This window comes from Cynocephalus volans, chromosome 11 (assembly GCF_027409185.1).
Source record: "Cynocephalus volans isolate mCynVol1 chromosome 11, mCynVol1.pri, whole genome shotgun sequence".
NCBI lineage: Eukaryota > Metazoa > Chordata > Mammalia > Dermoptera > Cynocephalidae > Cynocephalus > Cynocephalus volans.
The window spans coordinates 42750445-42771823 of record NC_084470.1 but is presented as its reverse complement, the minus strand read 5'-3'; the positions used below and the strand labels follow the sequence as shown (position 1 = coordinate 42771823).

General features: G+C 40.3%; 1 protein-coding gene across 2 annotated transcripts in view; it reads right to left on the bottom strand.

The window, feature by feature from the left end:
* The window catches only part of TGFBR2 (transforming growth factor beta receptor 2), an 82323-nt gene that overhangs the window by 43281 nt on the left and 17663 nt on the right, over positions 1-21379 (bottom strand). The window contains exon 2 of one of the 2 annotated variants that reach the window (XM_063114737.1): positions 2743-2911. The exons of the other annotated variant lie outside the window; for it this stretch is intronic. Coding sequence (XP_062970807.1) covers positions 2743-2911 — 169 coding nt within the window. The remainder of the gene's footprint in view (positions 1-2742; positions 2912-21379) is intronic. 2 annotated transcript variants of the gene reach the window in all.

Sequence of the window (21379 nt, the reverse complement as noted above, 5' to 3'; positions counted from 1 at the left end):
AAAAATTGCAGGTTCTGGGTAAAGTCCTTAACTGCTTTCTCCATTCACTCCTGCAACAGTGCTTCCTGCCAGGCAGGACAAACTTCTCAAAAGACCTTTGGATGTAGGTGTGCATAGGAAGGGAAAATACAGTAAAGTAAATACAGACTTTTTTGTCCTGCAACATTGGCTCTGAGCCACTGAACAGGCTGTCAATATCTACTGAAAGTCTGTATTTACTTCCTTTTTTTTTTTTGGTTCTAAAATACTTGCATCCTTGGAAAAAGCTTCAGCATTTTACATGGAATGAGTGCACAATTAACATTAGTTAAATGAATGAATGAATGAAAAGAATACCAAAATTGATAAAAAAGCATTGGAATCCACTACCATAGTGGGGCTTTTCAGGTTCCATATTTGGCTGTCTCTAAAATAGCCTCCTGCCTTAGTTTGGGTTTTCTGGAAACAGACCTTGAGGCTGTGAGATCTCTGTGCAGGAGGTTTTTCTGGAGATGTGCCTGTAATGGACTGAAAGAAGCAGGACTGCACAGAGGGCTGAAGCTGAACCACAATGCAGGTTGCAACAGAGACTTCAGCTGATCCCCTGGAAGCTCTGGAGCTGGGATGGCCCTGCAGAGTTGTCCAAAATTGAGGCAAAGTGGCCAGGACTTTGTACCCCTGCATCAACCAGCCCTGAGATGCTAGCTGCCCATGAGGAGGGTAAAATGGGAATGAAGCAGGGCCCATCAGGGGAAGGGAGGCTCCTGGAGGGGCTCACGGGCAATCCTTCAGCAGCCAACACTCTCAGGGAGTGAGTGCCTCGGTCCTGGAGGAGGAGCAGGGAGACCCAGCACAGCACCCACCTTACTTCCCTTTCTCATTATTAACACCTCCACTGCACAGGAGCGTTTGCCTTTGCCCAGACAGGTAAAAATAATGTTCACTGTCTTTATTCTTTCCAGCTGGGACACAGAGGAAACAGGGGGGTTTTCTCTTTCCCATGTGCTCCCATTTTTGAGACTAGAAAAGCCTTTGTTCCAGAGACTTGTTTCATATTCAATCATTTGGACTTGTATTACAGGTCAGGAAAAAAAATATCTTAATTAAAAGAGCCTGTTTTTGGTAGCAGAAGTAAGCTCTCACATCACAGTGATGTATCTAAGTAGATGATCAGCTGAGACAGAACCGCAGAAGGAGGCCATGAGGCCATCTAGTCTGGTGTCTCGATCTCTCCCGAGCTCTATTTGACAGATGGTTGTCCAGCCTCTCCTGACCTTCATTTGACTCTTCCAGAGAAGGAGGCCTGTACCCCTTGTAGGAAACCATGATTGTGAAAATGTTTAATGTATGCTGAGCACAAGTCTGTCCCCTTGCAAATGTTATGAATCCTTCCTGTACCCTTCAGAATTACACAGAATGAGCTTATTATATTTTCCACTTGAGAGCCTTTCAGTTTCTCTCAACAGAATTCATGTCCTCTCTACTGAACTAGCCGTGTCTAATTACCTCAGCCATTCCTCAGAAAGCCATTCCTGAGGCTTTCTAAACCTCTAATCACATGGGTCCCTCTGCTCTGAACATACTCTTTGTCAAAATCCCTTCTTCAAAAGCATTGCCCAGAACTGGACATGCGTGTAGTTGGCAGGTACAGCAAACTGTCATGATGGGTCTTTGCTGTTAATGTTCCATTCATTCTCAGGTAAACCAGTTCATCCCCTGTTAAGTACAGAAATTTGCAAGGTTTCCATATCTATCAGCAAGGCTAACTCTACATGGTCTGGAGAAAGTCTCAAAAGATTCATTCCTAAAAAGTGGGGGGAGAGATATTTGGGTTTATATTCTTGTTTGTCAATTGCCCAGGAGACACATAGACTACTTTAAAAAGGGGCGATAAATTAAAAACATCAGAATAAGTCTTCAAAATGTTATATTCTATCAATGAATTTATACATTTTTATAAAATTGGGACTGTTTTTAATGATCAAGGTTATCTCTTGCTCATGCTCCTGATCCACAACCATGGATTAATCAAATGATTCATAAGTACCTACTGTGTAGGTATAAAGAGCTATTTGAGATGTGTGTGTGTGAAGGGTGAAGTGGAGGGAATGAGAGAGAGAGAGAGAGAGAGAGAGAGAGAGAGAGAGAGAGAGAGAGAGAGAGAGAGAGAGAGAGAGAGAGAAACACAATCTGATCCAAGAGAAGTCATGTGTAGTTCAATGGCTCGATGAGTGAGTTAACCAGGGCTTCTGACTAAGGAGTGGGTTATTTTTCCGGTTCTCCAAGTAGATTCCCCATTTGGGGCAGGCAGTTTCCCTTCCAACAGCCAACCTTTCATCTCTCCTTCCACAACATAGACCTGAGACTGTCTCAGAAGCAAAAGCTCCTGGTGTAACTATGGGGTACTGAAGAGGTGTCAGTTAAGTGACTAGTAAGTGGCAAATCCCTCTTCTTGATAAGGAATGGTTTCCAGATTTATTTTAAATATTAAAGGTCATCTTATATATTGTTACAAATAATCCCCCCCAACATGCATACACACATATACACACATGTGTGAGTATGCGTATGTGTGTATATATTTGAAAGTGTATAGAGTATCCCTGGAAACTTCAATTTAACAATTGAAAAAGACAGGTCTAAAGGAAATGGAAATGGGATGGGCATCTACACTTACAGAACAGAGACACACTGACACTCGCTACCACGAGTCTGCATTCCTCATAAAAGGTGGGAAAGAAAGAAAGAACAGAGGCTCCTTACCACACAGCCACACAGACTTCGTGCGGTTTCTCGCAGATGGACGTGATGCTGCAGTTGCTTGTGCAGGACTTCTGGTTGTCACAAGTGGAAAATCTCACATCACAAAATTTACACAGTTGTGAAAACTTGACTGCACCATTGTTGTCAGTGACCATCATGTCATTATTAACTGGGGGAAGACGAAGAGATATTAAATAATTATCCAACTGCGAAGCAGCCTGCCAGTGAATTCCTGAAGCTACTGTGCAATTTCAAATGAACTTGACGTCATGCGAATGAATACAGAGAAAGGCAAAATAATTCCTTCACATCAGATTAAAATTTCCTCATGTATGCAATTTGCCATAAAAGCCATTGGATGGTTTTTTTTTTTTTTTTTTTTTTTTTTTTGGAGGGGGGTATATCTTCTTGTTTTGTCAATGATTATAAGGCTTGCTTTCTACAAAAACCTTATCGTTCAATAAAGAAATGTAGAGGAGCCCACTACATAATAGTGGGTGCTGGGAGCACAAAAAGTACCCTTAAGGAAATTATAGTTTACTTAGGTGAACAGAGGAGGAAACAGACCAGGGAAGGGTAGCCCAAAATAGAGGAAAGCCCAGAGGAGGTAGGAGGCAGGCAAGAGTCACCACCCATATGGGCAGAGAGAGGTCACCACCGTGCAGGGTCGTAAGTGCAAAAGGGAGTGGGCCACCTCAAGGGAGGAGGTGCTGGTGGAGGCTCAAGGCTTTGCCATCATTTTCCTGACCCACACCTGAAAGAGCTACAAAGGCCTTCTTTGCAAGGAACTGGTTCTACTGACTTCTCTTTGTTGGCTTGAGGGGAACCAGTTGATTAACCAACACTTCTTGAGTGCCTCCTAGAAACAGTCCCAAGCATTGGAGAAGCACTGGAGTTATGACGGCAAATAAAAGCTGATTCCAGCTCCAGGACCTGCCACCTGTTACCTCTCTGTCCTCGCCCCCTACCACTGCCACCACCAGCCCCTGACCCCTGACTCGCTACCTTTGAAGAGGCCAAGTTCACTATTTCCTCAGGTCTTTAACTTTCTATTACCGTTGTCTGGCTTCTTGTCATCTTTCTTCTGGTCTCTGATTAAATGTCACCTCTTCATCCTAAAGCAACCTGCAAGTAACTACCACAGGACTCTTCTATTGTCTACACAAACTACCTGGATCACGTACTTGCCTTTAATCTATCCACCAAAATGTAAGCTCCACCAGACTTTATCTACCTTGTTTACACACTGTATCTCCAGTACCAGGAATAGTCTGTTACATAGAAGGTATCTAAAAATATTTACTGAATAAATGTGTGAACAGATTAATACTCATAGGCATGAATACCAGTAGGACAGGATACAGGACTTCTTCACGCAGGTTAGGGAGGAGTGTGATTATATGTGATATTCATTCAATAAAACACTGAAGACACACTGTTCTTTGCAACATGTATGCTGCATGATGAGAGGCAATAGAAAAGGTATCACATCCCATTTCCCATCTTTTTCTCAATGAGATCCGTTTCCATTGGTGATGATGGTAATTAAAGATTAAGTTTGGAGAGAAGTAAAATAAGACAAGGCTACTAGTCACTCAACCAACACACATGAATCAACACATATTATATGGTAGACTAAGAAGGATTAAGTATTTAGACTGCATGTGGCACTAGTTGCTGGCCCTTAGGAAGCTGGGAGCTACTTCTCCAAGGCATCACCCTTGGGACAGCCTGAGCAAAGCCTCCTCATGCTCTCCCTGTGTTAAGTATGTTTCTGCCCACAGGAATGGTTTTAGCACTCTTCCACAAGTCACTCTCTGTTTGGTGAATTTTAGATTTCTGTCATTGATATTTTGCCCTGCAAATCTCTTTGTAGCTTGGGCATAGCACCTGTTTCCTGGGTCTCTAAAAATATAAACATATATAAATTTAAGATTTGCTTTCTTGCGCTAACAGTAAATATAGAAGGAAAAAAAAAACCCCATTCATCCCTCTCAGGCCTCAAGTTCATTTCAGGAAGTATATTTTTAGGTAACAAACTATTTTGAAATTCTCAGTGTCTCCCATACCAAGAGCTCTATGCTTAGCTAAAAATACAGGCAGAAATGCTCTCTGAACCTTGTGTTAAATTTGGGACTAACACAACAATGAATATGTATTTTTTTCTACAATGGTTATGTTTGGCTCTATTTGAAATATAACTCATTTAACTTTTTAGATTTCCCAAAAGACACTGCCAAAGCAAAACAAACAAACAAACAAACAAGCAAGGTCTTTTTTTAAATTTGATTTAATTTTGTACAGAGTATGTTTTGGACAAACATTTATCTGCTGATTAGGAAACTGTTGTTTTTAAATATGAAATCAAACCTTCATGACTTGGAATTCAGCCTTCCAGCACTATAGGGTTTATCCTCAATTAGTGTTTATCAACTTTGGGGGCATGTTGGAATCAATCACCTGGAGAGCTTTACAAAATAATGAAGCCTGGGTCCCACTCTCAGATATTCTGATTTAATTATTCTGAAGGGTGACCTGGCCATCAGGATTTTTACAAGCTGCCCAAGGATTCTAATGTGCAACTGAGGTTGAGAACCCTGACCCAGAATTGGTTGAAAAAAGTGCAACAAAAGAAAATAGCAGCCCTCCCTCCCCCCACCACACACAGGACTTATTTGATGGTGAAGAGGCTGCTCCTCGCCAGAGCTGGAAGGGGTTCCCTTGTGAAAAACATGCACCACAGGAGATGTTATTAGCTCTTTTACACCTCAGATGGAAAGGAATCCTTTCCTGGGCTAGCCAATACTTTTCTAGCAAACAAGTGTGAGGAAAGCGACAGGAGTCAGAAGTGATAAGATAGAAATAAAAACAGATGAGACTGGGGCTGGAAGCAGCAGTGGCAGCCACAGATGCATTGACAAGTGTAAGTGGTTTAGGTCTGATGCCTGCAAAACATAATCGACAGGGAAGAGACAAGAAAGGACCATTAGCAAGAAATTGGTAAAGGGCCACAAAAAGTGATTACAATGTGTAAGGCTGAATATATTAAGTACCTGATTCAAGCATCACATATTCAACTCTGTACACCACAGATACATATATACAATCAATTATGTTTCAATAAAAAAAAAAATATGGCATAACAGTTATAAAAAAAAGAAAGAAAAAAAAGGGCTATTCACCTGCACAGCTATGGGGGTGCCACTTGCATTGTGACCTGTGCAAGTGGGGCCCCTGGAGATGTGCAGGCATGCAGTGCATGCTGCCTTATGCAGAGGCCACCAAGAGAAAGCCTCTCCATGGAACTTTGGAGAAAAGGCAAATGGCCAACTGTACTCCATACTTGTAGGCATAGACATATGGGGGAGGGGGGAGTGTGCAATGGGAATTTACGCATATTGAGCACCCACTGTGTTCTAGGAAAGGTGCCTAAGTTACGGCATGTAACCTCAAAGGTATCCAGCCATGGATGCCTCATTTCTCTCCCTGTTACAGCAAAAGCTACCAAAGTCTACTACTGCTAAGACTTGACCACCGTTTTTTATTAGAGCTTTTATACAGGGCATGCTCACTACAATTTACCATCAGCCAGTGACTCCCTATTAATTGACCCCAGGATGCTCCCCACTTTAATAATTACAGAAAGCCCCTGAAAGCATATCAATTTCCAACTTTTGCTTTAAGCCACTATTCTTACTTCTGTATACGATATGTGCAAATGTGTATTTGTGGGACAGGCAGTTAAGTTCAGAAGGCAAAGCTACTCTTAACCTGTGTTGGGATCATTTAGCTTTGACAGAAGCTTTATGAACTCACTCTGAGGTGGGAGGGGAGAGAAACACATACGAACGTTTGCTCATCATTTCAGAGAGTTCACAGATTCCCTGAAGGCCTGTGAGCCCCATCTGAAGAATCCCAGGCCTACCCCAGAGTCCTCAAAAGCCACTAATAAAATGCTGAGCAGCACAGTGCTAATCTGAGTGGGACAGGGGAGGGTGACAGTTATTCGCTGTGTATGCCACTGCATCTGTGCATTCCAATCCACAGGAAAGTCGGTACCAATCATGACCTCACAGATCCAACATCTCCTTATGTTTAATACATAATGTTTGAGAAGACAAAGGAATGGGAGGAAAAAAAAGGAAATGCATATATGTAAATAGCTAGGAACAAAGATGTTACTCTAAACAACACCACAAGGAAACTCACCCAATTAGCCCTATAACAAACCCTAACCCCAATTCAAAATTACTTCCAATTCAGGTTGTTAAGTTATTCTAAGTATCTTTAGTTAAAGTGTTCTCATATTAAGGCAGTATATTTTCATTCTGATAGACCCTCTGTGAACAGCTGGCCTTCTTTAGGGAATTTTCTACCCATAACAGGCAAATTAGTTATTCATAAAGCTCTGCAGAAAGAGGTTCCAATAAGAATGTCTCTCACCTAGAAAGTCACTTCTCTCAGCACATGACAGTATCACATGGCCCATCATATTTCACTTCTGTTCAAACAAGCCCATGAGTAATATCAACATTTTTACTCTAGGTCATACTGTCTTCCTCATTTCATCTCACATTTTCCCCAAACTCACTGCCTACAGACAGAGGTTCCAGGTCTTGAGAATATGATTTAAGTAAGTGCTTAGCTGTGTCTATTTGTGGAACAGTACTGTTGTCTTTGAGGGTCAGAGATGAGCAGCCTAAAAAAATTTTTTTAAGCCTACAGCACCTAGTATTCCCAGGCAGTCTCCCATCCTAGTAACAACCAGGTCTGAGTCTGCTTTGCTTCCGAGATCAGATGAGATCAGGAATTTTCAATATAAATGCTCAGTCCATATCTTTAAAATAGTTTCTACTATTAGGCAAACTGTTAGGTAAAATCTCAAGATTTCACAAATAATCTTGAACACATTGTCAGAAATGTATCTTTGAATTCATGCATCTGTCTACTGTTGTTTTCTGGATTGTTTTTGTTCGGACTTAAGAATTTATTTATTCCACAAACACCTGTGGATGTCTGGCTTAGTGCTATATATTTCACAGCAGGACCACTGCTCTGAAATACAATTCAGTGTAGCACCTCAAAGAATAAACTATGGCGACCAGTGAATAGAACTCACTATACCTTAGAGCAAGCGATTTTCAAACATTAATACACTCACAAATCCCTTGGGAATATTTTTAAACTGCAGGTGTGGGGTAGTGTATTGGCTCATGCAATTGTGGGGCTGGAAATTCTGAAATTTATAGGGCAGACTGGCAGGCTGGAAACTCAGGCAGGAATCAATGCTGCAGTTTTGAGGCAGAATTTCTTCTCTGGGAAACTTGAGTTTTTGCTCCTAAGGCCTTTCAACTGATTGGATGAGGCCCACTCATAGTATAAAGGTGAACTTCTTTTATTTAAAGTCAATTGATTGTAGCTGCTAATCATATCTACAAAATACCTTCACAACACCACCTAGATTAGTGTTTGATTAAAGAGCTTAGTCAAATACAATGAAACCAACCATCACAGGCAGACAGCAAATGCTGCTCCCAGGTGATGCTGGTACTTCTGGTCTACCTACACGTCAAGCAGGAAGGCTGTGGAGAACCAGTTTTTGACTGGCTATTGTTTTCCTTTCGCCACTGATATTGCAAAACTAAATACCTACTCTTCACCTTTTTACAGTCATTTCTGATCATACAGTTCTTTCCATGTGCTTTTCTCTTGAGCCTGGCCTCTTAACTGATCACAGGCCCAGGGGCCTTGATCACCATATGGGCCTGGAATTGAAAGACTTGTTCCCTGAAAGAAGGTTTTTAATTGCAGTTGGCATTTCAGAGTCAGACACTGAGGCAACCATCTGGCAGACAGCCACCATGGTCTGTGAAGCTGGCAACAAATACCATGGCCCTGGAGACCAGGTGGGACAAGTCCATTGGCCTGTCACACACATGCCCCCACCTGGAACAAAGAAGGCAGTCGAGCATTCTAGGAGGAGTACCTGTATGATTCTTCAGGAAAGAAAGACATTCCCAAGCCAATCAAATACCTTAGCCAATTACTGCAACCAGCCAACTAACCAAACGAAAAACAACTCATGATTAAGTCAAAGATAGGAATATTTACCTTCTCTTTAACATCTATTGCATAATTGGAACTTCTAACACAATACCTTCCTTTTAGTTTTTAAAATGTGTTTGAACCTTAATTCCCCATGTAATTATAGTTTCTTGAGACAGGAGAGGTGGGGCTTTCTCTTCAGTGACAGTACCACATGGTCTCTGAGGCACCGGGGTCAGTACTGGAGAATCCACCACTTAGTTAACAGGAAGACCATAGTGTGAGCAGGAAAGAAACAGAGACAAGTAGCCCGAAGGGATCAATTTCTCCTTCTCATTCACTTGTTTCTGTAGTAATAATACTTTTCAAAAATCTTCCATGGATGACATAATTAATGCTCTAAAATCTCTTTGAAATGGCAATGTCTTATAATTCCTGTTTTGTAAATAATCAGTATTCAACAAATGCCAGGATTAATGCCATTTTAAATTATTGTCAATGTTCACTGGTAATAAATGGTATATCCCACAAGTTCTCTAGCTGTTGTTGTAAAAAAAAAAAAAAAAAAATGCTGCTTTAAATACTAGTTCCTATGCATGTACCCAGATAACAAGGACTTTAAAACCAATGCGTGTCAACCTCATCGCTAAGAAGAGATATGCAAGTTAAAAATCGCATACCGTATTTCACCTAACTCATGTTGAAAAAGATCAACAAGTCAGATAACAAGGTGAGTTGGGCAAGGTGTGGGGAAACAGGCACTCTCATACTGCTGTGTATAAACTGGTATAACCTCTTAGGAGTCTTTGTCAATATCTACTAAAACCACAAATATCCTTTCACCTAGCATTTCCATTTCTAAGAATACATGATGTTCATTGATAAATGCATTGCAATGTTTGTAAGGGCAAATGATTTGCAAACAACCTAACTGTTCATCGATAGAGTGATGGTAAAATAAATTAGGTACATCCAAACAAGGAATACAATGCTTGAAAAACAGGAGATAGCTCCATGCAGCTATCTTTGTAAGTGTTGGTGCCCAGGCTACAGCATTCAAGAAAAAAAAGCAAGGCGCAGACCAAGGTGCTGAGTTGCTACCTGGGCGAATGTCTTCTATCACCATTAGAACCCTGCTCTCCTCCCTTGGGGACATCCCCTGACTCTCTGCCTCAGGAGGCTAATCTTTATGGACTGTATGAACCAGCTCCCTTGTCCTCAAGCTTCCATTCAGTTTGGCCTATGGGGAGACTCAGTGGCACAAAAGAGGAGAATAGGATTGTGCATTTGGGTTATTTCTGCCCTGGCTCCCTCCCTGTGGAATTTCCTGCAGCTGGCTGAGTCCCTCACCTGAAGGTCACAGCTTCTCTTGAGGTGGTCATTTCCAATACTTAATTATTCTCTGCTCTTGCCCTTTCAGGCCTAGGGAGTCAAGACAGCGATCACTAGTCCCAGGTATCTGCACTATGGTTTCTCCATTACTGTGGTGGTTTCCTTTGACCCTGTCCCTGTCTTCGTAAATTGTCCCTCTACTAAAACTTTCCTCAAGTCTTCCTAATTCAAGGGTGCCATCTTTTTGCTGCTGAAACCCTGGTTGATGTGATATCATTTGTGTTTTGTCATTGTCATTTTTTTAAAGAATATGTATATATATATTCTTATATATGTAGACTCTCTCTGGGAGTAGATGCAAGAATGTGGGAATCAAACATTATTTAGCTCTGTAAAAGGAAAATGAAAGGCCAGGAAACTGAGATGGAGAAGAAACTTTTTATTTCATGCCTTTTTCGTCTTTGGATTTTCTGTCATTTTCATGTACTTAAAAATTGTTTTAATTTAAAATAAATAAATGAGAGGCAGATTCTACCATGGCAGATGCATATGGCTTTTATTCAAGTGACAGTCCTATATGGTTTCTAGGAAACCAGGATCAGTAGAGAAACCATCTCTTAGCTGATAGGGGGCCCATAGTGTGGGCAGAAAATAGAGAGATAATTGGCCTGAAGGCATCAATTTTCCTTTTCATGCAAATGTTTTTGTTATATTAATGATGTTCTTAAAACTTTTCGTGAATGACACAACCATTACTCTAAGATCTCTCTGAAAGAGAGAAATCACTTGTCAAAAACCTAGTAAGATATATATTGTTCTACATTGAAATTGCCCAGCACCTGGCCAACAATTAAAAATATCAAGTGTCTGTGATATTCTCCACACACTAAGAGACTTAAAACAAACACCAGGCTGGTCCCTGCCCTCCTATGGTTTATAATCTAGTTTGAGAGGCAAAATAAACAAATGTGACCTAATGTCAATCAGTTACTTGCCTTTAAATGCAAACATGAGGTCAGAAATGGAGAGAGAGCTGACACAGGAAATACCCAGTTTCATGGAGGAGTCAGTCCATGGAGGGTAAGAGGCAGGGGAGGAAGGAGTGGTTCCCTTGGTTGAGAAGAGGGCTTGGACCAGGAGGGACTGGGCAGAATGGGGCTGCACAAAAATCTAAAGGTTAGATCTCTGAAGACAGAGAAGCATTCAAGAAACATGCATCTTCCATTTTACAGATGGAAAGGCTGGGCACCTGGATGTTTTCGGTGTGTAGACTGTTAATAGGATTGGCGTGGCCAAAACTAGATTTGCGGAAGGCAGGGAGAGTGGAGGAGGCAAGGAAAAAAGTCCCAGCAGAAGAACAACAGCCAAGAATAGAATCCCAGACTTTGTCCACCTAAACTCCCATTTCAAGTATTGCTCTAAAAATGATATGAATAAACCCGATGCCAGGTTTAAAACTTAAAAGTCAAGAGCTGACAAATAAACTACTGAATCTGGCAGTTGTAGACCACCTTAATATGACTCCAGTGTATACTGACTATTATGTAGGTGTAGTGGATTGAATTATGTCCCCCCAAAACTCCCTGAAACTTGAATTGTGTCCCCCAAGTTTTACATACTAGAAACTTAGCCCCTACTGTGACTGTTAAGAGGATGGGAAATCCTATTACGGTAATTGAAAGGTGGAGCCTTGAAGAGGCAATTGGATTGTAGGACTGTGCAGTAGTGGATGGATTAAAAATGGTGGTCAGGGGTGTGGTTCTGAGGGCTTTAAAAGAAGAGGAAAGTCTGTCTGCCTGTCTCTCTGCTCTCTGTGCTTCCACCATCTTGCAATATAAGACCCCTGTGTCACTATGCCACCACCAGATGGACTTGTACTTCCTAGCCTCAGAAACTGTAAGCAATAAATTTCATTTTCTTTATAAATTACCCAGTTCCAAGAATTTTGTTATAAGTAACAAAAAAGAAGCCATCTATAGAATAAATGAAGCTGTAACCAAATGGAAAAGTAATTGGCCTTCTCTAGTGACAAGCATAAAATAACTGAGCTGGAGTTTGATTGCATCCTTCCCTATTCAACATTCCTCAGCCACAATAACTCCAAATAACCCTAAACATGCAGATTCTGTTTTCTTGTTTATCCCTGAATTTCTTGGATCACTGAAAAATAATGTGTAGTTTGAGTTCTCCTAAGACTTACTGAATTTGCCTTTCTTTTTTCTTTTCTTTCTTCCCTTTTTCTTCTTCTTTTTTTTTTTTTTTTTTGGATATATTATCCCAGAATCAGGTCACATAACAGGAGCCAAAACCTAAATACTTAAAATGACACCTGCAGGTGGAAATATCTATATCATTGCCAAAGGTAGTATTTCAGAATATTAGCACTTTTGCCAGATCCAAAAAGCTGAAACACTTTTAGCTCTCTCAATCATGTTCCTTCATCTTTAATAGGAATCATGCAAACAAAATACACTTCTGAAAGCTGGGGAGAAGTGAGCAGTTTGCAGCAAATACTGTCATCAGTACATGGCAATTTTAGTTATTCATTGATAAAGCTGATTTTAACAGTGCATTTTTCTGACAAATCCTGACTGTAGGGATAGTAAGATGAACCAAAAACGAGAATGTAGGGACTGTGGCTGAGAAAAAGAGGAAGCCAGTTGAAATTCAGCCACATCAATGCAAATGGACTAGTGTATCAAGTGAAGGAGTAGAACATAGCACTCTTTCATGTATTGTCAAAATAACAACTTTATGCTTCTGCTGAGAAGTGCTTTAAGGTTGGAACCTTATATATAATGATAGCAACCAAGGAAACAGTTCTCCCTCACAGTTGATACAACCTGGATGGTGTGCTATGGCAACAAGGAAAATAACCCAGATTACTGAAAATAAAAGACGAACTACCCCCTCTTGATGACAGTCAAAAGAACATTGGTAAATGGCACAGTCTGATAGAGGCAAGATAGTAAGCACACGATTTATGGGGTTTTGTAACATTCCAATTCAGCAAAAATAATTTGTTACTTCCCAGCAAAATTAGCCAACATAAACAAATATGCATCATTTCTCTGCTCTGTGAGGGTCCTCAAATTAAACCCTTGTGGAAAGTGTGGACGGTGTAAGACAAGGTCCTTTTCTCAAGATACTTACGTTCTTGTAGAGAATGAAAAAATGTGCACAAACATGATTTTGATCAAAAGAACTTTGGAAATGGAAAAGGTCTCAATGAAGATGTGCTTTTAAAGTAAGCTACTCACTTAGGATTTAAACCATACTTTTAATCTTGCAGTGCTGAGACAGTTTAATGGAAAATGCAATAACTAGTGCAAAATCTGGTAAGAATTGATTTTTTAAAGGTAATGACTAATAGAGAATTGGAAAAATAAGCACCTGAGATGAGCCATTTGCTTCAACTAAGCATGCAATTTAGTTTGAATATCAATTTCCTGTGAGATCAGGATTTTTACTGACATGTTTCTCCGGAGAGGCTTTCCCCCCCTTTTTTTGAAACATGCTGCAGGGTCCTGGTGCATGCCTGGTGCCTGAAAACTTTTTCAATCACAGTTTTATTAAGTATGTGAAAATACTGGTGAAAGCACATGATCCCCATTATCTTCCTCTGGAAAAGGGCCAGAGGTACTACTATATTTGGAGGAAGCATCCCTTCAAAAGGTGAAAAAAACGAGTTCCATGACACTTGGTTTCTGACAACCAAATAACCTGGGAGTAGACAGGGCTGGGAGAAGCTAAAGCAGAGACTGCTACAGAGGTGCAATGCCCGGATGCGTTCTGTGTGGCCCAAACTCTCTTCTTTTTAAAATGTGAACCAAGATTTAAAATTGGAAGATTTCACATGAAAAGCCAGGTTTCCCACTTCACTTCAGAAACTACAAGATTTGGTGACAGTGGGTCTACACTGTCCCGTGACAACAGTTGGCTGGTGGTGAGGGTGCTGGTCTCCTAGAGGTGGTGACTGCATTCTCCGTTTGCCTCACCCCTGCCACTCCCTCAGGCCTCTTCCTATTGCCCTGCCTGCCCCAGTAGCCCCTGAATATTTACAATTAATGATTATTTAATCTGTGCATTCAATGCTCCCTTGTAATAACAGAGGTTTAACTGGAATCTAAAAAGTTATGTCTTAACTCTCTAATATGGATATTTTCTAATATGCCCTTAATTCCTTAATGTGGATAATCACAAAGGGGCCAGGTACTTTAGAAATCAGATCTGTATGATAACAATAATTATTATTACTACTATCACCATTTATTGAATGCAGACCAAATGCTTAGTCCAACATTAAGTGTTGTGACGGTTTTTCATTTCTTCATCACAACGACCATGTAATTTTGTCATCACCATTTCATAGACGGGAAAGTTAAGGGTCGGAGAGGTGAAATAACTTATCGAAGGTCCATGAGAGACAAAGCCATAGTGACAAGTAAGCCCTCATCCTTCCTGATACTCAACAATAAAATAGATAATCCCATTATAAAAGTTAAAGAGTAGAGCTTTACATACATTCCAACAGAAGGCAAAGACACTGAACGTGGCGTGTAGGACTGAGGAGAGTATGCAGAGGGCAGAGGGTGCAGTAAGTTTCTTAGAAAGGAGCCTTGGTTCTTTGTAATTACTTCACTTATTTTAGGAGACATATGTTGCATAATAAGGGCAGCTTGGTGAAGCCCAGGGGTTCTGAGGTCAAAGACTTGAGTTTGAGTTAAGGCTCTGTATTAGCTGTGGAACTATAGGCAACCTCCATTTCCTGATCTATAAAATGGTGCCTTGTAGGGTCAAGATAAAGAGCAAACATGCTAGAAGTAGAAGTGAAAATCCTCTAGACAGTAAAAACTGCCACAGAAGCATTCTCTTGTTAGAAAAGTAACATTCATGCAATGTTCTCTCTCACCGAAAAAAGAATGACAAGATAATTAAGACTTTGGTAAAACGATTCCTACTCATCAATAGAATGTAGCAGTTTAATGACTTCTAAAAAAACTTTCAGGAAATTTGAGTGAACAGACAAATTGAAACATAATAATTTTTTCTTACCACTGTGCCCCAAAGCATTCAAAGAGATATAATAGAATCAGTCATTGTTACAATAAAGTTCCCAAGAGTGCTCAGAATCTTTAAACAACCCTTTTAAAACCAAATAATCTGGTTTTAAAATATTGTTCATAACCAGCTTAGGTCTGGTAAATAAGCAGTAACTTGAGCATCAAGCTGAATTTTCAAATCCCCTGCTGACTCTTGCACATTTATCAGGTGAGAGCTGATCTGCTTTGGCTTTGAGACTCTTAGTGTGTTATCTGGCAACATGCTGATAAAGTTAGTAAATTTGACATGCAGAGATGGGGAGGCAATGAGGTGCCTTAATACTGTGGGATTCTAAAATATTGAAATAAAATTATATTTGGCTTTATTTCTCAAGGAAATAAAACTGGTATACTTTGATTCACAGCTGATAAAACAATTGGGGAAGAATATGAGCAACAAGTTTATTGGATGCTTAAGTATCTAGTTAAGTAATGTTCTATGCCACCCAGATATACTGAAAGCAAAATTCCTTAATCTCCTCTCCTTAAGGTCATTTCCTCATGTAAAAATTAATTACATGATATTGCCATACGATTTCTACTGAAGAAGAATTCGCAATGCTAGAAGTGGAAGCAGGTTGCAGGAGAAATAGCTCTGACCCAACCATGAGTTGGCTTCATGTTCATGGGCAATCACACAGCCACTCTCTGTGCCTGTTCTCTGACTGATCAAATAGGTGGGCTGGACATTATGATCTCTAAGGTCTCTTTCATTTTAAAAGATATTCACAATTCAACCCCAAAAAGCCAAGAAAGCTGAATAATTCAAATATGTCCCAGCTTACACCTGTTAGCCCTGGTAAACAGAATGAGGTACTAAGATTCAGCTTATAAGAAAAATGGCTTCACAACCATCAAGCACGTGTGATTTACATTTGGTTTCATGTGTTTTCTCTGCCAATTGAGAAGCCCACTCTTTTCAAATTCTTTGTATGCTGCTGAAGTACCACACCCCTGCCAACACTCATACACACACTTAAACTTGATCACTGCAGCTGACCAGGCTTGTAAGAACAAAACTACAGTGTCATTTGTATATCACAAGGTCAGAAGGAAGGAAAATTATGTCAGTTGACAAAAGACCACTTTCCACACAGCCCTTGTAGGCATTTCCTCTAATTTTGTGGGGGATGTGGAGGAAATTCTGATTTAGAGCAGAGACATTTACTGTGAGAGTTTAAAAACAGCAACCTTCAGCAATAGTAGTGTCCATGTTTACTCAAGACATTCAGCTCAGCTTGAATAAATAATAATAAAAACAGGTATAATTGTGTAAAAACATTCTATTGCTTGATCATTGTCTTGATATGTCTGATGAGCGGTTATGGAAGATTAGTATTATTGTTCCCATTTTACAGAAGAGGAAAGTGTTTACGTACCTTGCTGTGGTTGGCACAGACAGTAGGCTGTAAGCCACATGAGGGCAGGGCAGAGACTGTCATCCGTCTTGTTCCATGAGAGACAGCCTAAGCCCAGGTCTGCCTGCTACATAACAGGGGCTCAATAAATGTTGTTTGGATTAAAAGCCAAAATTCAAAGTCAAGCTCTTCTGACTATGCCATCTATTCGAGGCTGATTTTTCCCCAAGTGGAAATTAAGGAAAAGAAATATAGTCCATTTTAAGGAAATGAAAATGGAAACCACTCCCAATGTAGTGTCAGTGTTATATTAAAACAGTGATCAACTTCTAGAAGAAGCTAAACTACCCTGGACTAGTGGTATAAGAGAACAAAAAGGCATGTTCAGATTCACTTTGGTTTCTAAGATCACACCAAACACTTTGAAACCTCCCCCTTCGTGTTTTTCAAGCACAGGAAGTGAAAGAAAAAAGGAACAAGTTTCAAGCATTGTTAAGCCTTCAAAAAAAGACAACAAAGGGCAGGAAATTTGAAATGAAATCTGAGAATCTGCCCTTAAACTGGGCAATTTCGCTTGTTTTCTCACAGTGCAGTTGGATGAAAAAGTGTGAGGCTGATCTTCGCCTTTCCTGGGCATGACTCATTGCTGTCGTGACCTTAATGTTATTTGCACTAAACAGCGTAAAGGTCTCTCGTGAGGTAAGTAGCTGCGAATTGTATGATACCACCCTGCAGTGAGTGAAAAAATCAACTCCCCTCCAATCCTAATAATCCCATCGAGGTAGATATCTTAGTCTGGTGTCTTAATCAAGTATTTTTGTGCTACCATAACTAAATACCTGAGACTAAGTAATTCATATAGAATAAAGATTTATTTCTCACAGTTCTAGAGGCTGGGAAGTCCAACATTAAGGCACCAGCCGGTTCTGTGTCTTGTAAGGACCTATTCCCTGCTTCCAAAAGGGCACCTTGTGGCTGTGTCCTCATATGGAAGAAGGCAAAAGGACCTAAACTAGTTACCTCCAGTCCTTTTATATGGGAACTAATCCACTCATAACTTAATCACTTCCCAAAAGGCCCCACCTCTTAATCCCAGCACAATGGGGATTAAGTTTCAACATGAATTTTGGAGGGGACAGGTTCAAACCACAGCAGTTGGTGAGAAGAAAGAACAGCATTCACACATGACATGGCTTGATTGTCAATGGGCTGTGAAGAGTCAAAATAGTTTCCAGCAGCAATTTTAATATGGAAAACAAGAACCACACAGAAAGTCTTTGAGGTGCATTCTTCTAACATAATACAGGAATACAGTTGGCTCCTGTTATCTATGGCGAATGGCTACATCTGTGCACTGAAGTAGTATTTAATACTAGGGACAAAGATGAAATAAGTAACCTAAACTTATTTATTTATTTTTTTTGAATTACCTTTGGCTAGAAAGTCAAACTGCATCGCATTTTACTTCTTAACAAGACATTTTATGCAAGCCTTCATATGCACATAACTTTGGGACATTCAACATGCCTCCCACTAAAATAATCTTATTCAGTAAACCTACCTCTGCTGGAGTGAGAGCCCAGATGTGTAAAATGCTGCATGGCCACAAGTGACTGAAAAAGTATACTGTCACTATATTCACATTCTCTCATCCATATTAGTCTAATCTTTTACCAACACCAATGGAGTTGTGAACTGGCTCCATTTTTTTTTTTTTTTGGAGTCCAATGTGAAAATGTGTGTCTATAAACATAACTCTTACTAAGAGAAGCGAAGACGAGACCACAGGGGAGTGGGGAGAAGGGGTAGAGGCAACAAGCCCACTTCTGTTTTGGGGACACAATACTCGCTGTTCCCTCCAACTGGAATATTCTTACTCCAAAAATCTGCCTTCTTCATCTCCTGACATCATTCTAATCTCTCCTCAAATATCACCTTATCAAAGAGGCCACTCTTGACAACTGTTTCTAAAATTGCAAGCACCTATCATCACTCTCTGTCCCGCACTTGTATGCATGAACTTTTTCGGTTCACTGTTGTACTCCTTGAATCCCAAACACGGGCTGGCACATGGTACTTGGTACTCAAAAAATACATGTTCATAGCTTCCCGTTTCCCATCCTTAGGTCCCAGGAGAAACCTTCTACCCTTATGATAAATTCCTCTTATTTGTAAAAAATGAATGCATATTTGCAGTTGCTGTACAAGAAATAAGGATATGCTCAGAGAGGAAATAGGACAATAGGAGAAAAAGACATTTTGAACTCTGTTATAGAGGGATGTAAATAGTCGGCAAAGAGTTTAAAAAGATAAAAGCTCAAAGTTTAGTCAACAAAAATTAGCAGTAGAAGTCAGTTTGGAAGTCAAAGAGAGTTTCTTTCCTGGGAGGAGCTGGTCCATGAAGGTACAGGGCTATAGAGCAGCCATGAGAAACTGCCTCTCCCAAGGCACACTGCTCTGAAGTCAAGGGCACCATCTGGAGCTACACAATGGCCAAAAACACACTTGGCTTTTTAAATTTAAATTTCAATTACTAAAATTAAATAAAATCACATATTCAGTTCCAAGTTGCACTAGTCATTTTCAAGTGCTTAATAGCCACTTGTGGCCAGGCTAGTATATTTTCATCATTGCAGAAAATTGTGTAGGACAGTGCTGATCTAAAGAAATGCAAAACAACCCGGGTTCCTTAGCTTCCAGGAAGATCTGAGAATGAAGGCCTTAAGGGGCCAGGAAGAAATAGGGTAGAGCTAGAAAAGTAATCCCACTGAGAAGGGACTTGCCTGCTGGCCTGGATGCCATTTGTAATTAAAGTTCCATCCCAACTTCTTAAGGAAGATGAGAAGACAATCAGGGACAACAAGGGTAGAGTTCCATGGTAAACCCATAAGCCATGAGTGGCAGCAGCAGAAGGTCCCAGAAGTGAGAGAAATGGACTGAAGGAGGTTTGCAACAAGCCGAAGCCTGTGAAGGCTCAAGTCAGTTGGCACAACCTCGCAAAATGCAAATCCCTGAGCCTAAGATAAAAGACTGTTTAAAAAATAGTAAGGCTTGTCTGACTCCTGAGGTATCAAGTAATTCTTATTAAGCCGCATTTCAATGACCGAAACATAATGCAGAGCCCAGGCGCACAGATTAAGTTTCCAGTCAAAGCGAATGAAGCCTAAAGCAAAGAAATTAACATTTTAGAAAAAAATACTGGCTTTTTTTTTTTTTGAAGAGTTTAAGTCACAGCATGCCAAATAAGGATGAGTTTCTAGAAGAACATAACAGAGAGGTGACCAAAGATGGGGAGAATTTATTCACAGGGGAAAATCCCAATACCCTCAGGGAAACCACTTCTGCAGGACTCTGCTGATGAAAGCTACACCCAATTAAAAATGTTCCTCCAGGGCAAGTTTTCTCCTTGGAGACTTCTACCTGCTGCTTTAACTTCCATTTACCCCATACTTCCAGGAGGAGTTTGAAGGGTTTATAATCCCTACTGCTCCATGCCATAGACCTTTTAGCATATTTTTCTCCCACAAGGCAACACTATTTTTACAGCCCTTTTAAATTAAAACTAAAAACACAGATGATAAAAGAGGACTGGCTGGGTCCTCCTACAATAAAGTATTATAATTAGAGTGCATTACAAAACAGTATTTTCATAAACATTAGACTATCAGGTTTCCAGGACAGAAACAGTCTATAATTCTAAAGCACAGGAATGGAGAGGTACTTTCAATCTGTCCCACTATGATTATAGGTGCTAAGAAATGACCTCAACGTGCCTCTTTGGGACTTGAGAACAGGAATTTTAAGGATATGCTCGAACTGTCCTGTCCATTGAGGTAGCCAATAGCCACATCTGGCTATTTAAATTTAATTGAAATTTAAAAATACTGTATTTAAAATTCAGTTCCTTGGTTGCACCTGCCACATTTCAAGCCACATGTGGCTAATGGTTAACACACTGGATAGCACAGATACAAGATATTTTCATTATTGCAGAGTTCTATTGAACAGTGCAGCTTTCTAAGATGGCTAAATCATTTGCTCCAATTTCATCATGGAGATTATGAAGTGAAAGCTCCCTAAATACTCAGTTTCTGGGCTACTGGCAACCTTCTCTACTCTGGCACAAACTCCTTGCAATGATATATACAAATATGTTGTCCAGTCACCTCCATCCTCTCCAGTCTCAAGTCCATTAAAACAGCTTTAGATCTAATAAAATGCATTTCACTGAGGCTCTTTCCAATTGATACTCGAGATTCTTCAGAATTCCAAAGTATGATGCATGTCTTTGTGATACTTGAAGTGGGGATATGTCAGGAAAATGTCTATGAGTGAGGCCCAGGACAAAGAAGGCACTCTCCAGAATTAACAACTATGTTTTCTTTGTTTTTTTCACACTTGTTCCATAGGTGTACAAAGTATTGTGTAGAGTGAGATCTGGACAGAACCTCACTGGGGGATACCGAAAATTCTGGGACTCTAAAGAGTTTCCCCAGATATCTTTTCAGGTACAATGAAGGAACTACTCTTTAAAGAAATCGCAAAGTGCTGCTGATGGACTCCAATGTGGGATCAGAAACAAGAAGGGCCCAGTGCTGTCTTGCTGCACGGGGAAGCTGTGACGGTGTCCCTGTTCTCTACTAGCTGCACAGGCATTATGGGAAAAGGAGAAAGGGATTCCCTGCCTTCCCATTGCAAACTTCTGCCCTTAGAATGGTTTTATGTCATGTCCCTACTTACAATTTGCCAGTGACTCAGAGAATTAAGCTTAAACTACATGGCCTGGTATTTAAGGTCCCC